General features: G+C 43.4%; 1 protein-coding gene across 1 annotated transcript in view; it reads right to left on the bottom strand.

The window, feature by feature from the left end:
- ARHGAP21 (Rho GTPase activating protein 21) overlaps nucleotides 1-18,765 on the bottom strand; it is a 176,375-nt gene that overhangs the window by 67,772 nt on the left and 89,838 nt on the right. The window contains exon 3 of the mRNA XM_060248353.1: nucleotides 15,090-15,114. Within this exon, the coding sequence (XP_060104336.1) occupies nucleotides 15,090-15,114 (25 nt within the window). The remainder of the gene's footprint in view (nucleotides 1-15,089; nucleotides 15,115-18,765) is intronic.

The raw sequence follows: 18,765 nt of genomic DNA, 5'->3' as shown, positions 1-18,765 counted from the left end.
ATCTAACACAACTCCCAGTTCTAGGTACCTATGTTGTATCATCAACAGTAATAACTTCATCCTCAGAAGAAGAAATATGAAAACAAAAGACACAGTTTTATAGAAGAGTTAATTTTGTTATGAACATGAGGGAAACTGTCATGGAATACAAATGCAACAACCTTGCCAAAGTTAAGGAGGCTTGGAACTGGTCTGCGCTTGGATGGGAAACCTTCTGTGAACTCTACATAAGCCATCTTTAGTTCTATGAATTAATGGGGCATGCAGGAGGTCTGACATTCACTCCCTGGCATCTCCAGTTAATCAGGGGGCAGGTGATGTGAAAGAACTCTGTCTGACCCTGGAGAGCCGCTGCCAGTCTGAGCAGACAATACTGATCTGTCCGATTTAGTGTAAGGCAATTTCATGTGTGTTCACATGGTTCCTGAGAGTTCTAGCATAGGGCACAACAATGTAATTAGAAGAGTTAACTGAACTTAGATCTGGAGAAGTTTAAATATATGGAAATCAATCTTGTTTGAAATAAGCTGACAGGTATTTGTATAGAAGGCCTGTGGTATCACCCAAAATAACCTCCTCTTTTTAGGAAACGCCATGCAATCATGCTCAGTCAATTGACTGTACTGGCTTACATTCCTATTGCTTTAGAAAACCCATTAAACAAAGGCAGAGAATCTTTTCTCTTTCACGAACTTCATTGAAAAATACAAAGATCCACTTTCACACCAGGTCATTTATAAAGCAAACACGCAATTCAAATCCCAACAGCAATTGTTCAGATTTCCCTGTCTGGAATATTTCTCTACTTCTCAATGGGTGAAGGGAAAATTAAAACTTGGACAAAAGGATTGTGTGCTGGCACTGCCCAGCCTGCCAGGAAGCCTGTTGGACTTCTTAACCTAAGGCTATACAGTGGAATAAAATGTTAACCAGTTTTGTAGTGGGCATGAAGTGACCCTAGTAATAAGAAACGAGATGGTGGAAAGAGCACCATACACTCATTATTTCACCAAAATAAAAAGTTTATGGTTTGCAAAGTTCTGACCAACAGAAATATAACACAATTAAATCTAAAATGTTAAAAATATAAACTAGGATGTTAAATAGTTTTCCTGGGAAATGAATACTACAACACATTATCAATTCAAAAAAGTGTTGAGGGACATAATGTCACCCAGGAGAAAAATCAAGCATAAGAGCAGCTTTTGCTGGCAAGTAAAAAGGAGCAAATTGGATTTCGGCTATCAAGTCTGATGTATTTTACCAAATATGCTTTTGACTAAAATAAAAATGGGTACAGACCCTTTTAACAGATTAAAACAGAGTCATTTGTTCATTCTGGTTATCTATTTGAAAGTTTTTACATTAATCATCTGCTTCTAGTTTTCTTGCATCTTTAGCAGGCCTGAGAGTGAGATTTCACTCTACAAAAGTGTGGAGGAGGAAGAAGACGACGACTTCAGATTTATACCCCACCCTTCTCTCTGAATCAGAGACTCAGAGCGTCTTACAATCTCCTATATCTTCTCCTCCCCCAAACAGACACCCTGTGAGGTGGGTGGAGCTGAGAGGGCTCTCACAGCAGTTGCTCTTTCAAGGACAACTCCTGCGAGAGCTATGGCTGACCCAAGGCCATTCCAGCAGGTGCAAGTGGAGGAGTGGGGAATCAAACCCGGTTCTCCCAGATAAGAGTCCCCACACTTAACCACTACACCAAACTGGCTCACCAAACTGGAAGAGTTACTGTCTTCCTCCATGGGAGCAACAATCTCTCTGCTTATTTTTTCAATCCCCTCTGGCAAGGATGATGCTGTTGATGATGGGGGAAAGATGGGGGGATCTGGTTCATGAACTGACTGAAAAACAGTAATACATTGCTATATTTTGTAGATTAGTTACCATTCTACTTGTTAGAGTTATTATACAAATAAACTTAACCCTGGCATGGGTAAAATCTTCCCTCTTTTATCTTTTCAAAAGAGACCACAGACAAACTTTCAGAGTTACCAGCCCAGACTTTGCACCAGAATGCTCGACTGGGGGAAGGGGGAATCTATAATTAGACACAAAATTTAACAATTTAATTTTCAAGTGAATGGAAAAGCTACAAAGCAGCTTGTAAAGAAGAACAAATTGACTGGAGCAGCAGTGAGGATGAGACTTAGCAGCTCACATGGCATCAGCAGCATTCACCAATAGACAGAAAAAGAGGAAACTGAAAAGATGGTAGTTGCTATGGATACCACTACACAAAAATCAGAAAGCAAATGGGAAATAACAGGAGTATCAGACCACTGAAGATAAGCACCAAAAATATCTTGCAGGGATAAGATTATCTTCTACTGTTAGGCTGCTGGCAAAAATGAATGTCTTCTGCTTATGTAGAAAATTATATGTTTTCTAAGCTTATCAAAATTGCATCAATGATTGAACAATCCCATCTCACAAGCCACTTCCCAACAATTCATCTTGAAGACTAAAGCAAAAAGAACAGTTCATCATATTCACATGAAATAAAAACTGTCCATATACTAAGGTCCACATAGAACGCTATTCCAGTAAATTGTTAGAGTTCACCATCATTACAGAAGGCAAATGAATAAAGCTGCTTTCTAAAATTTAACATTCAAAAATCAAGAGGCCAGTTCATTTTTTAGTATTACGGAGATGTTTCACCTTTACGATGCATCTGTTTTGGAGATGCACTTTACAATACAGGTAACAACACTTCTACAGAAACATTTATTTATACCCTGCTTTCTGTTCAATGGGAGATCTAAAGAAGCTGACAAGATTCTATCCTCCTCCATTTTCTCCTCACAACAACCCTGTGAAGCAGGTCAGGTTTAGTGTGCCTGACTGGCCTAAGGTCACCCAACAAGCTTCCATGGCAGAATGGAGTTTTGGACCAGGGTCTCCCAGATTCTACTTGGATGCTCTAACCACTATTTCCCACACACTCAAAAATGGATAATAATTTTGAAATAAGCTGACAGTGATCAAATACTGTGTATAATGTTATGAACTAAATATTTTAAATCCAGGAGTAAAATTTCATTTTGTAAATGACAAGAAATTACAAGAAAATGAATATATTTATTTGTCAATTAACAGGGCAAGCACCTGTTATTCTGTCACAACTTGAATTAAGGATTGTTGTATTTGTACAGTATTGCAAATACTAAAATATGAAAAAGAGCATCCAAGCCTTAGCTGTGTTTCCTTCCCACAGTTCATATTAAATTGTAGTTGTGGCTGTTTTCTTCTTACATACGTACAAAAAAAAATTCTCAACCTATGAGCCATAATCAGTAACAGTTCCTTTGCAGACAAGCAGGAAATTAAATATCAAAGCTGATGATTTTTTTAAAAACCTATTTCATGTTATTAAATTTCTTTAAACAAAACAACAACTAAGTCTGTGACATGAAGATCATCAGATAAAGCCTTTCTAAACTGATGTTAACTTCAGAGCTTCCTGATCCACACACAAACAAAATTATTAATACAAAATACTTTTATGAGGTAATAACATTATCATATGGCGTTATGTGTGGTATAGCCAGAAGATTCGAAGATTGTGACACTGCCTAGGTCTTTTTAGCATTACGCAACGCAAGATGGTGAGCTAGACTTGTTTTTTTGGGCTAAAGCGCTCTCTCTCTCTCTCGGCTTGACTTCGCGAACGAAGATTTAAGAAGGGTGCAGTAGTCCACGTCTGCTGCAGGCTCGCTGGTGGCTGACAAGACCAATGTGGGACAAGCAGATCCGGCCACAGTGGCCGCAGGGAAAAGTCTGATTTGGGGTTGGTGCTGTAGCAGTGCGATTCTTCCTCAATCTCCTTTTGTCCTCAAGACCAGCTACGCGTGCGTTCTCAAAGGAAGAGACAGCCTGGTGGATGGTGTGCCTCCATGCTTTGCGATCTGAGGCTAGGTCACACCACTGGTGATGGTTGATGCGACAGGTGCCAAGGGATTTCTTCAAGGGGTCCTTGTACCTCTTCTTTGGTGCCCCTCTATTTCGATGGCCGGTGGAAAGTTCGCCATACAGAGCAATCTTGGGAAGGCGGTGGTTTTCCATCCTAGAAATATGCCCTGCCCAGCGCAGCTGCGTCTTCAACAGCAGTGCCTCGATGCTTGTAACCTCCGCCCTCTTGAGGACTTCAGTGTTGGTCACAAAGTCACTCCAGTGGATGTTGAGGATGGTGCAAAGGCAGTGCTGATGAAAGCGCTCAAGGAGTCACAGGTGATGATGGTATGAAACCCACGATTCGGAGCCGTAGATGAGGGTTGTCATCACAATCGCTTTCTAAACATTGATCTTTGTGCCTTTTTTCAGATGCTTGTTGCTCCACACTCTTTTGTGCAGTCGGCCAAATGCACGGTTTGCCTTTGCCAGCCTGTTGTCAATCTCCTTGTCAATCTTGGCATCTGAGGAGATGATGCACCCCAGGTAGTTGAACTGCTGGACTGTCTTCAGAACTGATTCACCCACAGTGATGCAGGGAAGGTGATAATCTTCCTGGGGTGCAGGCTGGTGGAGAACTTCTGTCTTCTTCAGACTAACTTCTAGGCCGAATAGCTTGGCAGCCTCTGCAAAGCAGGACGTCATATGCTGCAGCTGATACCGAGTGGGAGATGAGTGCAGCATCATCAGCAAACAGTAGCTCTCGGATAAGTTTTTCCATTGTCTTGGAGTGAGCCTTTAGTCGCCTCAGGTTGAACAGGCTGCCATCGGTGCGATAGCGGATGTAGACACCATCGTCATCATCTAGATCTACTGCGGCTCTTTGAAGCATCATGCTAAAGAAGATCATAAAGAGAGTTGGCGCGAGAACGCAGCCTTGCTTTACACCTGTGCCTATTGGGAAGGGCTCCGAGAGGTCGTTGCAGTGTCTGACTTGGCCTCGCTGGTCTTCATGTAGCTGGATGATCATGCTGAGGAACCTTGGGGGACATCCTAAATGTTCCAAGATTTGCCACAGGCCTTTCCTGCTAACGGTATCGAAAGCTTTGGTAAGGTCGACAAAAGTCACATATAGACCCTTGTTCTGTTCCCTGCATTTCTCTTGGAGCTGCCTGAGAACAATACCATGTCGGTGGTGCTCCTGTTAGCTCTGAAGCCGCACTGGCTCTCTGGGAGGAGTTCTTCTGCAATGGTGGGCACCAGTCTATTCAGGAGTATTCTGGCAAGGATTTTGCCTGCGATGGAGAGCAGGGTTATCCCCCGGTAGTTGGAGCAGTCTGACTTTTCCCCTTTGTTCTTGTGTAGAGTGATGATGATTGCATCGCGAAAGTCCTGTGGTAGTTTGCCTTGTTCCCAGCAGGTGACAAGTACTTTGTGAAGTGTACTATGTAGTACTGTGCCCCCATGCTTCCAGATGTCTGGTGGGATTCCATCAACTCCCACTGCCTTGTCACTTTTCAGTTGCTTGATGGCTTTAACAGTCTCTTCTAGGGCGGGGATCTCATCCAACTCTGTTTTCACTGGTTGAAGCGGGGTGAGGTGGATTGCTGAATCTTGAACTACGCGGTTGGCATTGAAGAGAACCTGAAAATACTCCGACCACCGGTTCAGTATGGACACCTTGTCTGTGAGGAGCACTTGGCTGTCTGCACTACGCAAGGGACTCTGAGCCTGATATGATGGGCTTTGTAGAACCCTCTTAAATCACCAGTGTCTGCACACAGCTGGGTTCTCTCTGCAAGCTTGGTCCACCACTCGTTCTGAATGTCTCGAAGCTTGTGCTGGAGGTTGCTACATGCAGCACGAAAGATTGCTTTTTTCCCGGGACAGGAGGGCTGAGAAAGATGTGCTTGGTAGGCAGATCTCTTTTTCGCTAGTAGTTCTTGGATCTCTTGATTGTTCTCGTCAAACCAGTCCTTGTTCTTCCTTGTGGAGAACCCGAGGACTTCTTCAGAGATCAACAGGATGGTAGTTTTTAGGTGTTCCCAGAGTGCTTCTGGAGAAGGGTCTGTGGGGCAACTGGGGTCCTCAATTCTTGACTGGAGTTTTGCCTGGAAGGCAGCTTTAACTTCGGCTGACTGAAGGCTGCCAACCTGAAGCTTCCTCCGAGGGATACCTCCTCTCCTGGGTGTGGGTTTAAAGTGAAGACGGAGAGTGCAGCATACAAGACGATGATCCGTTTGATATTCCGCACTGGGCATTACTCGGGTGTGTAAGACATCTCGAAGGTCTCTCTGGCGCACCAGAATGTAGTCGATAAGGTGCCAGTGCTTGGACCGTGGGTGCATCCAGGTTGTCTTCAGGCTGTTCTTCTGCTGAAAGATAGTGTTGGTGATGGTGAGCTGGTGCTCCATGCAGAATTCTAGCAGGAGGCGCCCGTTATCATTGCAGTTGCCAATGCCGTGTTTGCCAAGTACTCCTTTCAAGGCTTCCGAGTCTTTACCTACTCTGGCATTGAAGTCGCCAAGGATGATCACCTTGTCCTCTGTAGGGGTCTTCCGTACGAGGTTGCGTAGATCAGCATAGAACTTGTTCTTTTCTGCAGGATCTGCTTGAAGGGTTGGGCATACACACTGAAGAGTGTTGCATGCTGCTTGTTTTGAAGTGGGAGGCGCATGGACATGATGCCATCTGAGTGACCTGTTGGCAGGTTTTCGAGTTTGGAGGCAATGGAGTTCCTGACCATGAAGCCAATGCCAGAAAGGCGGCTCTCAGCCTTTGACTTACCCGACCAGAAGAGGGTATAGCCAGCACCATGTTCTTGAAGACTACCTTCCTCAGGAAAACGGATCTCACTGAGAGCTGCTATGTCAATATTCAACCTGAGAAGTTCGTGGGCAACTAGAACAGAGCGTCGTTCAGGGCGACCACTGTCTACTGTGTCAAGCATGGTTCTAATGTTCCAACATGCAAGCTTTAGTCTTTGCACACTTTGTGAGGCAGGTGCATGCCTTTTCTTTGTTGTTATTTTTTGACCGGAAGTAAGGATGCTCGTTGACTGCGTCTAGCCAACTTGGGGGGGGGGGAGACGAGCTTTGTTTAGGCCACCTTTTCTAGGCCCCTCTCCGTGCGGAGCAAGCAGTGCTGTCCCTAGATAAGGCTGCTTGGTCGTTCAGGGTGCTGCCGAAAAATGCTTTCGTCTCCGGGCCAGCATCAGGCGACCAATACCCTGAACCGCCTACATGCAGGATCGGGACTGCGGCTTCCAGTGGCATCTTCCACCTGCCGTTTCGCCCCTTGCCCATCGCTGCAGGACTTGGTGTGTTGTGGGTTGTGGATGTGGATATGCCCTTCAGGCCTGCGCAGAGGAATTTTTAGGTGAAGCACAGTGTGCACGGTACTGGCTCCACCCTTTCACCTTGGGGTCATCTGCCATGGCCTAGTAAGCCGGGACGCCGGCAGCGAGTCCTCCAGGTGGTAGGTGTTACATTAACGAGCTCTATCTGCCCGGGTTTGATGTTAGAGTTTTCCTTCTCTTGGCTGGCGAGGTTGGTGAGCCCAGCCTGCCCATCCGGTTATACCGCCGGACATTCGGTCGCACCATGATGGGCAAACTCTGTGAGAAACGGGGGGGACCAGCGGAAAGGTGTTGCCACGGATGCAGTAATGCAGGAGAGGCCATTGCAGTGACCATCTGCCAGGCGTAGCCGGACAGTGACCACGCGACATTCACTACACCGGGAAAGGAGAGGCTATGTATTGCGCATACACTTTCCCTGGGGGGGCAGGATACCCAAGAGGGAGCCCACCCCCCCTCCCCCCCAGCGCTCTAAGAGCACTGTGAATGACCCAAGGTCTGGCTTCATGTGGAAGAGTATGGAATCAAACCTGGTTCTCTAGATAAGAATCTGCAACTCTTAACCACTACACCACACTGGCTTTCTCTAATGAGGTGATAACCAGTTGGGATTGGCCTGCAAAGTGTGCACTAGAGCTGTGGAGCTTCTTTATTTTCCATTGTGACCATTAGCCACAGGGCAAATATATATTACATCACTTATCGTGAGACAGTGGTCTAGGGGAAAATATTTATTTGAAATATTCTTATCTGCTTTTTTTCCTGCAAAGTAGAAACCAAAGTATTTTTTTTAATCGATAAGCTAAAATCACAACACAACAACACAAAATGAGCTTTTATAGGTTCCGAGGTTCTGCAAATGCACACTTGAGATCCCATATGTGTTATGAACAGAGACTACAAAGAAAAACCATAGGATCCAACTCTTACAGACACATACTTCAAATCAGGAAAATTCTACTACTCACATAGACTGTGCCTCCTTACATTGCTTCATAAACCTCTGGAGGACAGGATTCTTAAGTTTGGGGTAATTCGCAAAGGAGCACATAGCAGCTGCTTTTCAAATGTGAACAGCCAGGGAGCAGGGCTGAGCAGGTAGAAAAACTCAGAGGATGAAATCACATTGAAGTTTTCCAGTGCATATGTCAATGTTTCCAGTTAGGATCAGGAGGACATCCTAAAACAACAGTATACCTCTCCTCCATCAGAAGTTCTATACCAGCTGTCTTCAGCAAGTAATTTAGGAAGCAATGGGAAAGCCACAAAACAAAATCTCAGCTCTGGATGATTCACAAGGAACTCAGGGGCCTTTTGTCAAGTTTTCAACCCAACAACTGCTTGCTCCTCCCAGAGACCTCCAATGATACAAGGCAAGAGTCAGCACTTGGGGTGGGTGGGTAGAGAATCTCTGAAATCAGGATTACTCCAGAACACTTTCAGATATGCTTGACCAATGTATATGCTTCTCCCACTGCTCAGCACCAGACTTTCAAAAATGGTTTTCTTACTGCACTGATTGCCAGTATCTTACCAGTACCTGTTCAGTGATGCTGAGTTTCCATCTGAACTGTACTTTTCTCTTACTGATATGGGAATATTTGCAGGATTAAGTTTTTTGGCTTTTTTTTTAATAAACTATTCTGGCTTCTCCAAGCATGGTTTAAGGAAGGAAGTCTTTTGGGAGGAAGTTGTCATTCCATCAAAGGGGATTTCCTTGCCATTGCTTGAAGATGTTCTTCCATCCTGAGCAGCGCAAAGACTTGGGAGGTAAGAGAACATCTTCAGTTTCATAAATCTGGTCTGGTCTATCAGATCCCTTTGTGAGAAGCTCCACAATAAATTGCCAATTACTACTGGGAATACCATTGCTTTGACTATACGGACTTTTGTTGGCAGGGTGATGTCTCTGCTTTTTATTATACTGCCCAGGTTCGCCATAGCTGTCCTCCCAAGAAGCAAATGTCTTTTAATTTCATAGCTACAGTCACCATCTGCAGAAATCCCAGAAATATGAAGTCTGTCACTATTTCCATGTCTTCCCCTTCTATTTGCCAAGGTGTGATGGGGCCGGATGCCATGATCTTAGTTTTTTTGATGGTGAGTTTCAAGCCTACTTTTGTACTCTCCTCTTTCACCCTCAACAAGAGGTTCTTTAGGTCCTCCTCACTTTCTGCCATCAAAATAGGGCTGTCTGCATATCTGAGGTTGTTGATGTTTTTCCTGCCAATCTTAATTCTGGCTTGTGCTTCATCCAGGCCAGCATTCCGCATGAAGTACTCTGCATATAAATTAAATAAGCAGGGTGACAATATACATCCTTGTTGAACTCCTTTTCCTATTCTAAACCAATCAGTTGTTCCATATCCCGTTCTGACAGTTGCTTCTTGACCTTTATACAGGTTTCTCAGACATGTGAGATAGTCTGATACTCCCATCTCTTTAAGGACTTGCCCAGGTTTGTTGTGATCCACACAATCAAAGGCTTTAGCATAGTCAATGAAGCAGAAATAGACGTTTTTCTAATACTCCCGTGCTTTCTCCATAATCCATCGAATGTTGGCAATTTGATCTCTAGTTTCTCCGAAATCCAGCTTGAACTTCTGGTAGTTCCAGATCTACATACTGCTGAAGCCTAGCTTGTAGGATCTTTAACATGACCTTGCTGGCATGTGAAATGAGTGCAATGGTGCGATAGTTTGAACATTCCTTGGTATTACTCTTCTTTGGGATTGGAATATAAACTGATCTTTTCCAATCCTGCGGCCACTGTTGTGCTTTCCAAATTTGTTGACATACTGTGTGCATCACTTTAACATCATCATCTTTTAAGACTTTGAATAGCTCAACTGGGATATCATCATCTCCGCTCGCTTTGTTGTTAATAATGCTTTCTAAAGCCCATTTGTCTTCACACTCCAGGATGTCTCGCTCAAGATAATCAATTTCACTGTCATGATTGTCTGGGACATTGAGATTCTTCTTGTATAATTCTTCTGTGTATTCTTGCCACCTCTTCCAGATCTCTTCTTCTTCTGTTAGGTCCCTACCATTTTTGTTCTTTATCATGGCCATCTTTGCACAAAACGTTCCCTTGATTTCTCCAATTTTCTTGAAGAGATCTCTTGTCTTTCCCATTCTATTATTTTCCTCTATTGCTTTGCATTGTTCCTTCAGGAAAGTCTCCTTATCTCTCCTTGCTGTTCTCTGGAAATCTGCATTCAGTTGGGTGAATCTTTCCTTTTCACCTTTGCCTTTTGCTTCCCTTCTTTCCTCAGCTATTTGTAAAGCCTCATCAGACAGCCACTTTGCTTTCTTGCATTTCTTTTTCTTTGTGATGGTGCTGATTGCTGCCTTCTGTATAATGTCACAAACCTCTGTCCATAGTTCTTCAGGCACTCCGTCTATCAACTCTAGTTTCTTATTCTTCACCTCCACTGTATATTCATAAGGGATGTGATCAAGGTCAAACTTGAATGGCCTAATGGCTTCCCCAGTTTTCTTCAGTTTAAGTCTGAATTTTGCGATAAGTAACTCATGATTTGAGCCGCAGTCAGCTCCAGGTCTTGTTTTTGCTGACTGTAAGGAGCTTCTCCATCTTTGACTGCAGAGTATATAATCAATCTGATTTCTGTGTTGCCCATCAGGTGATGTCCACATGTAGAGTCACCTTTTAGGTTGTTGGAAGAGTGTGTTCGCTATGACCAGCTTGTTCTCTTGACAAAACTCTATTAGCTTTTGCCCGGCTTCATTTTGTTCTCCAAGGCCAAACTTGTCAGTTGTTCCAGTTACCTTTTGACTTCCTACTTTGGCATTCCAGTCCCCTATGATGAGGAGGACATCTTTTTTTGGTGTTAATTCTAGAAGGTGTTGTACATCTTCATAGAACTGGTCCACTTCAGCCTCTTCTGCATCAGTGGTAGGGGCATAGACTTGGATTACTGTGATATTGAATGGTTTGCCTTGGATACGGACCAAGATCATTCTGTCATTTTTGAGGTTATATCCCTGGTTTGTAGTACACTACCTTTATTAAATGATCTTATTTTTCAGTTCCAATTTGTGTTAAGAGTTTGCCACTAGATGGCTCCTTTGCATATACTTTAAACAGTATCACAGCAGAAATTTGCAGATAAGAAAAAGATATGGAAGGGGCTGTGGCTCAGTGGTACAGAATCTTCATGGCAGACAGAAGATCCCTGTTCTTGGGACCAGTACCTGGATAAATGTCAGGGGTTAACTTAGCACCTCCTGTTAAAAGGACCAAGGTATGATGTGATGTAAAAGACCTCTACCAAAAACCCTACCAATCTGAGTAGGCAATACTGACCACAACACACCAAGGATATGATTCAGGAGCCCTGTTCATGTTACAGTGCATGCACACCCAACCTACATGTACATGTATATGTATGCGAGACAACACATACTCACTTTACCAACGTAACTTGGGACCAGTACCTGGATAAATGTCAGGGTTTAACTCACACATTTGGAAGTTGCATACATTGAACATAACATGGGAATTATTAAACCTTTGTATTAAAACATCTAGTGTACACTGAACAAGGCTATATGTGCATTCACTGTACCTTGCAAACAGAGCTAGTATGAGACAGCTTGATATGGTCATGTGATATGGTCCTAATCACTGCAATTTATGCATATTAACTTTTAACGAAATACCTTTTTGTTTCAAAAGCCTTTTCAAAAAACATGAACAATTTCTTGTAGCTTGCCTCAAGAGCTACTTGTCTTCTTAGGTCATTCAAAAACTACACAAATAAAAACTTTGGTCATGCACACCCAGCTAGCTACTCCCTCATTAGCATACCATTATAGACTCCCTACAGTGCCTGCAGCAAAATTCTTTTCCACTTTTCAAATTATGGCCCGTTTTTCACCTTAAAAGGTTTCCCAAAGTGTCCACTGATTGCAAAATTGGAAACAAACAAAAAAAAGAGTGTTTATTTTTAATTAATTTAGTGCGAGTGTGATCTTCACGCTTAAGAGTGTATGTTGTTGTTGACTGTACTTTGGACTTTGGAAGAGGGAACTGCTACAGCAGAAAAAGCAAGTAAAGTGCACAGTTTTCTCCTCAGTGTGTTTCTTCTCTGGATCAAGTCCTGGTGAAATGAAAGTAATGACCATTCCATCCCTATCCCAGATCATCAGATTTCTTTGCATGAAATCTGATGGAAGTGAAGTGGGTAAACATCAAATAAGCATCTTGTGCAGGTAGAGTTTCATGTCCCCTCGAAGAAGAAGAAGAAGAAGAAGAAGAAGAAGAAGAAGAAGAAGAAGAAGAAGAAGAAGAAGAAGAAGAAGAAGAAGAAGAAGAAGAAGAAGAAGAAGAAGAAGAAGAAGAAGAAGAAGAAGAAGAAGAAGAAGAAGAAGAAGAAGATGATATTGGATTTATATCCCGCCCTCCACTCCGAAGAGTCTCAGAGCGGCTCACAATCTCCTTTACCTTCCTCCCCCACAACAGTCACCCTGTGAGGTGGGTGGGGCTGGAGAGGGCTCTCACAGCAGCTGTCCTTTCAAGGACAACCTCTGCCAGAGCTATGGCTGACCCAAGGCCATGCTAGTAGATGCAAGTGGAGGAGTGGGGAATCAAACCCGGTTCTCCCAGATAAGAGTCCGCACACTTAACCACTACACCAAACCAGCTCTCCCCTCTTTGCACCCCTCCTACTCCTTCACTCTGCTTTCTCATTCTCACGATAATTCCACTGATGCTCAAATTGTGACTCATCCCATCGTGTATTTGCTCCATTCTTTTCCTACTGAAAGCTTCTTTAATCCTTTGAGCACACAGGTTTCCTTCACTTTCACCTGCTAGTACTTCCTTGGCCTTTACTACACTTTACAATCCAACTAGCATACAAACATTAACTTTTCTCAACCTTTCATACACATACAGGGGAAAGCTATCATTACACTATTATTGTCTCCATCACACTTAACACTAGGTGCTCTTGAGAGGCTTGCATATGGAGAGATGCAAATGCTTGGTTGTTTGAAGAAAACATTATAGCTAAAACAGAAGCCATGTATCGACTCTTAGTGCACACGGAAGGCAATATATGGTAACTGGACTTGTTCATATGGTGCCATACCTTATCGGCTTGTACAGAACTACCTTTCTAATAGAACGAAGTTTGTGTACAGTGGCACCTTTAAGACCAACAGTTTATTTAAGGTATAAGCTTTTGCGTGCACACACACTTCTTCAGATATCTTTGTGGGCACACGAAAGCTTATATGGCTACCCACCTGAATCTGCCTTTCTAATATTATTTGTGCTAGGCGAGGACAACATGCATCCAGCAAAGACTTTGCCCTCCACACACTAGCCTCTACCCCAGTTCCCATTTTCCTATACCACCCTAGTCTGACTCCAATATTGCAGAAGTGTAAGGACTGCTTTAATTTAATCCATGGGGGAAAAGCATCCTGGGATCCAAAGCATAAACTGAAGAAGAGCAGAATGTGGCCCCAGGGAGAACTGCAGTCCCTTTTGAGATCTCCAAATTAAATAGGAGACATGCTTTCTTTACTTCCTAAATCAGAAGGACAGCTAGATGAAGTGACTGTAACATCCACATTTGAAAGTAATGCACATCTCACAAAGGGATATTGGGGGGTGGGGGCTTTTAGCTACATCAGCAGTGTACTTTTTTCTATTATACCAGAAGACATGTTAAACATATCCTGTTGCCAAACTGGCTCCTGGCAAACTGGCTGTTTGCAATTAATTCAATTAGCCTTTAGGAAATAGGATAGAACTTGCATGGGTATTCGTTAGCTTGGATATATCACAGAATATCCATCATTTCTACAGTTTGCTAATATAAGAGACAAAGATTGGAACATTAGGCAAAACCTAGTTCTCTCCTCACCATTTGTAGTAGTTCTTAAGATGTAGTGTCCAGGCCTGTAGAAAAATGCCCTCTGGGCAATAGGGAAGAGTCCAGTTGTCCACAACATTTTCTAGAGCTCTAGCTCCTATGAGAGGAAGGGGGATTTCTCTGCCCAGTCACACTGGCATTAGCTGCCAGGAAGGGGAGCAGAGACAGACGAAGACTCAATCCTTCACAAAGCAAGCACAAGAGACTTCTAGTCTCACCTTTCTCCTTAGCAATTCAACCAACTGAAGATTATTTGTGGCTCCCAAAGACCTATCAATCAACTCTGATATCCTGTCTAGTGGATCCAGTACAGCAGGCTCCACCCTTAGGTCTATGGATTATGTATCTGGAGAGAGCCTACATTATAATTTGTTTCCATATCTGCTGTTACACTATGTATTACAATGTGTAACAACACAAAAACCCTATTTGGTTTCTTCCTGCTGTATCTTGATATGAAAAATGAAATATCTGTGCCTGCAAACAGGATATTGCTCATATTTTAAAACCAAGGGTACATTATTTGCTCCAAATGCATTCATATTTGAAAATATAAATAGTTTACACAGAATTTTCAGTGGCTATGACAGAACATACCTAAAATATTTCAAAGAACTATGCATGAAATAGAAAGTTGAATACTTTGTTCTTAGACAATAATATTTTATAGTGAAATATAAAATATACATGTATTGGTCTTCTGCCTTTCATCCAGATCTATCTCTCTGCAGATGTACAGATCAACAAACCTACAATTAAGATCTATACATTTCATATCAAATATACATTAAAAGAATAAAATTCTAATATTTAGTTCCTCTATATGGAAAATTGACTGTTTTGTGGACTAGATGACAGAAATTATGGTTTTTTAATTATTATTCTAAAAAATACAAGAACTGTGGAGAACATACCACTGTTATTTTCATTCTCTTCATCCTGCAAAAGAAAAACATAATAATCCAATATCTTTGTACTGGAACACAGAACCTCTTCAAAGCATTTGTGGCCAAGCTTTTCACAATTCACCTCAAACTGGCCAAGATGTACTTAGGCAGCAGCAAATTGACCAGATTTGCAGGTACCAATGATGATGATGTTAGTTTTTACAGAGTTATAATTAATGGTCAATAATGAATCAATTAACAGATATAACTAGACAATCAAAAAAGGAAGCAGTTATTCTAAACAGACTGCAGCTATCTGTGCTCTGTTCACTATTCACATATAGTTTTGAACCATCTTTACAACTACCATAGTCATTTAATATTTATTTAGCTCTGCCTGTAGTGCTAGGATAGTACACAGAAGCAGCAGTGGTACATACTGATCTCTCAATCTGCTTCCTAGCAGTAAGGGTTCAAAATAATTTACCATTTAAGTATATTTTTAACCACTGACAAGTTTTACACAGACTGGGGCCTACTTATAGGATTCAGGCAAAGCTTCCAGAACAACATAACAACTGCAAGCATATTTAGAAGGCCATTCATATCAAAATATAACTAATGCCACTGAATCATTTCAGCGATAATATATTCAAAAATACAGAACATTCTTAATGTTACCTTTCACACAGTGCTCACTGAGGAAAGACATCAGTTACACTTCCTCAGATCATCATCAACATATATGAGATGGCAGATGCAAATCTCAGAAGCCATGTGAATGCAACTGTAGGACAACTGAGAATTTAACTTACTATATCATATGCTGCCCTTTATACTGGGATCCCAAACAGTGGATAGAGTGTTGGCCCAGGATCTGGGAGACTTAAGTTCAATCACCAGTCTGCCATGAAAGCTTGCTGAATGGCCTTGGGCCAGCCACACTCTCACTCTAACCTACCTGACAGGGTTGTTGTTGTCAAAATAAAATGAAGAGGAGAACAATGTATGCCAAGCATTGACAAAAAAAAATTTTGGCTCTAGAACCCAACCCCAAAATTTCAAAGCCAGGTTCATGTTTCAGCATTCACTGTTATGTATGACCATATTTTCTAATTATTGCTACCACAAAAAAAAAACCCAGAGGCACCACAATGAAGTTTCTAAGAGACATGGCAACATAGCACCTAAGATTTGTCAAGCCCTCATGAAAGCTGCTTTGGGTTCCCAGTGGAGAGAAAGACATCACATAGATGAGGTAAATAAATAAAAAGTTATTAGTTCAAGCCTGTTCAGTAGAATCACTGGGCAAATGGATTTTGAAAACATGCTACAGTCTGAATGTAACCTATGTCACTTACTGCTGTGACAGTTATTAAAAAACCAGAACTAAGTATCAAGCTATTGACTGCTGTTTCTTGCTTAAATGGACACTTAATTTAGACTCAGCATAATGACTGGGATATGCCACATTCAGAGGCAAGTAAAAAACAGGTTTCCTACCTGTAACTGATGATCTTCGAGTGATTATCTGTGCATTCACATTCCTGGGATGAAGCGCCAGTGCCGATCCCTGATCGGTAATTCCAAGGTCCGGGATTTTTCGCCGCCCGACCCCAGTAGACATGCGCAACAGCCCCAATGTGCATGCCCACCCGGTGGGCATGAATATCCCGCCAGTTCCTTCCCGCCACCTATCAAGAGTATCATGACCGGCAGCAGAGGGAAAGGAGGGCGGGTAGTGTGAATGCACAGATGACCATTCGAAGATCATCAGTTACAGGTAGGAAACCTGTATATCTTCTTCATGGTCTCTGTGCTTCACACTCCTGGGAGATTAGCAAGCTAGGCTTACCTGGAGGCGGGAACTGGCGGTTATGCAGAAGTAGCAGCTTGAAGGACCAGGGAACCCAGCTGTGCTCTGCGACGCTTCTGGACATCCAGGGCATAATGTCGCATGAAGACATAAGGAGATGCCCAGGTTGCAGCCGAACAGACGTCCATTAGAGAAGCGCCCATCAAAAAAGCTGTAGACGTAGCCATAGCCCTAGTGGAATGCACACGGAGTGGTCCCGGCAAGGGACACTTTGCCAGCAAGTAACACAGTTTAATGGCTTCCGTGATCCACTTTGAAAGTCTCTGTGAGGAGATCTTGAGACCCAACCTAGGTGCTGTATAGGAGACGAATAGATTGGGATCCTTCCTGAAGGGCTTGGTGCAATGCAGAAAAACCAACAACGCCCTCTTAACGTCCAAAGTGTGTAAACGCCTCTCTTCCAGCAAAGATGGAGAAGGATAAAATGCGGGCAAAAAAACCTTCCAAGTTAAGGTGGAAACTAGACACCACTTTAGGGAGAAATGAAATGTCCGGGGACAAGGAAACCCCATCATCCTGAAAAGAAACGTACGGAGCATCACATCGCAGAGCCACAAGCTCACCTGCCCTCCTGGCTGTAGTGATGGCTACTAAAAAGGCAGTCTTCCAAGCTAGAAGATGCAATGGGCAGGTAGCCAAAGGTTCGAAGAGCCATTCAGAGAGTCAGTCCAGCACGAGCGTCAGATCCCAAGCAGGAGGAGGAACCTTAGACCGGGGGTGGAGCCGTAAAAGACCTTTCAGGGAACATTTTGTATGCTGGTGGATAAAAACCGAGGTGCCATCCACAGGGTTGTGATAAGCCGAGATGGCAGCCAAATAAACTCTCTAAACAAAGAATGATTAAGTCCAGCATCGACAAGAGAAAGCAAAAACTCAAACACCAACTCAAGACTAGCAGAACGATCACTTATGCCTTTGTTCTGTAGAAAAGACAGGAATTTAGACCACTTTCCCGCATAGGATCTGCGAGTGGACAGTTTCCTACTGTTCAACATGACATGTTGTACACTGTCAGAGAATTCTAGAAGTTGACCCTCCAAGCTGTCAATTTGAGGTGAGGGATGTTGTGGTGAAACAGGCACCCGCCTTGAGTCAACAGGAGGTCCGGTTCTGACGGGAACTTGTGGTGACACCCCCCCCTGCCATGGCTAGGAGAACAGGAAACTGTCGAGGCCACCAAGGAGCAATTAGGATACACTCCGGACGCTCCTGAGCCCGTTTGTGGAGCACTCTGGTGAGAAGAGTAGAAACAGGTAAAGGAACTTGTCCGTCCACGGAAGGAGAAGACCGTCTCCTAGGGATCTCGGTTCCGTCCCTCCCCCGGAGCAGAACTGTTCGCACTTCTGATTGCTCGCTGTGGCAAATACATCTATTCTGGGATGACCCCAATCCCGGAATAAAGGTTCGAGGTAGATCCAGTTCAGATCCCATTCGTGGTGGAGTCAGGGAGTCCGCCTGAACATTCAGCTCCCCAGGCAAGTGGGTAGCTACTATGAAAGTTCGTGAAGCTATGCATGTCTCCCAAAGCTGCATTGCCAACGCACACAGCTTTCTGGACACAGTCCCCCCTTGGTGGTTTATATAACTGACAGCTATCATGTTGTCCAACATCACAGCTACAATTCAATCGCTGATCAATGGTAGAAATGACCTTAAGGCGAGATCAACTGCCATGAGCTCCAAAAAGTTGATGTGATGGTGAACCATCGACGGGGGCCATAGACCGCCTACACGTAGGTCTCCAAGCTGTGCTCCCCACCCCCACAGGGACGCATCCATTGTCACCGTGAACGAAGGGAGAGAGAGATGGAACGGAGCTCCTCCACA

This window comes from Heteronotia binoei, chromosome 10, assembly GCF_032191835.1.
Source record: "Heteronotia binoei isolate CCM8104 ecotype False Entrance Well chromosome 10, APGP_CSIRO_Hbin_v1, whole genome shotgun sequence".
Taxonomy (NCBI): Eukaryota; Metazoa; Chordata; class Lepidosauria; order Squamata; family Gekkonidae; genus Heteronotia; species Heteronotia binoei.
Note: the sequence above shows the minus strand (reverse complement) of the source record. Positions and strands in the feature narration are given on the sequence as shown.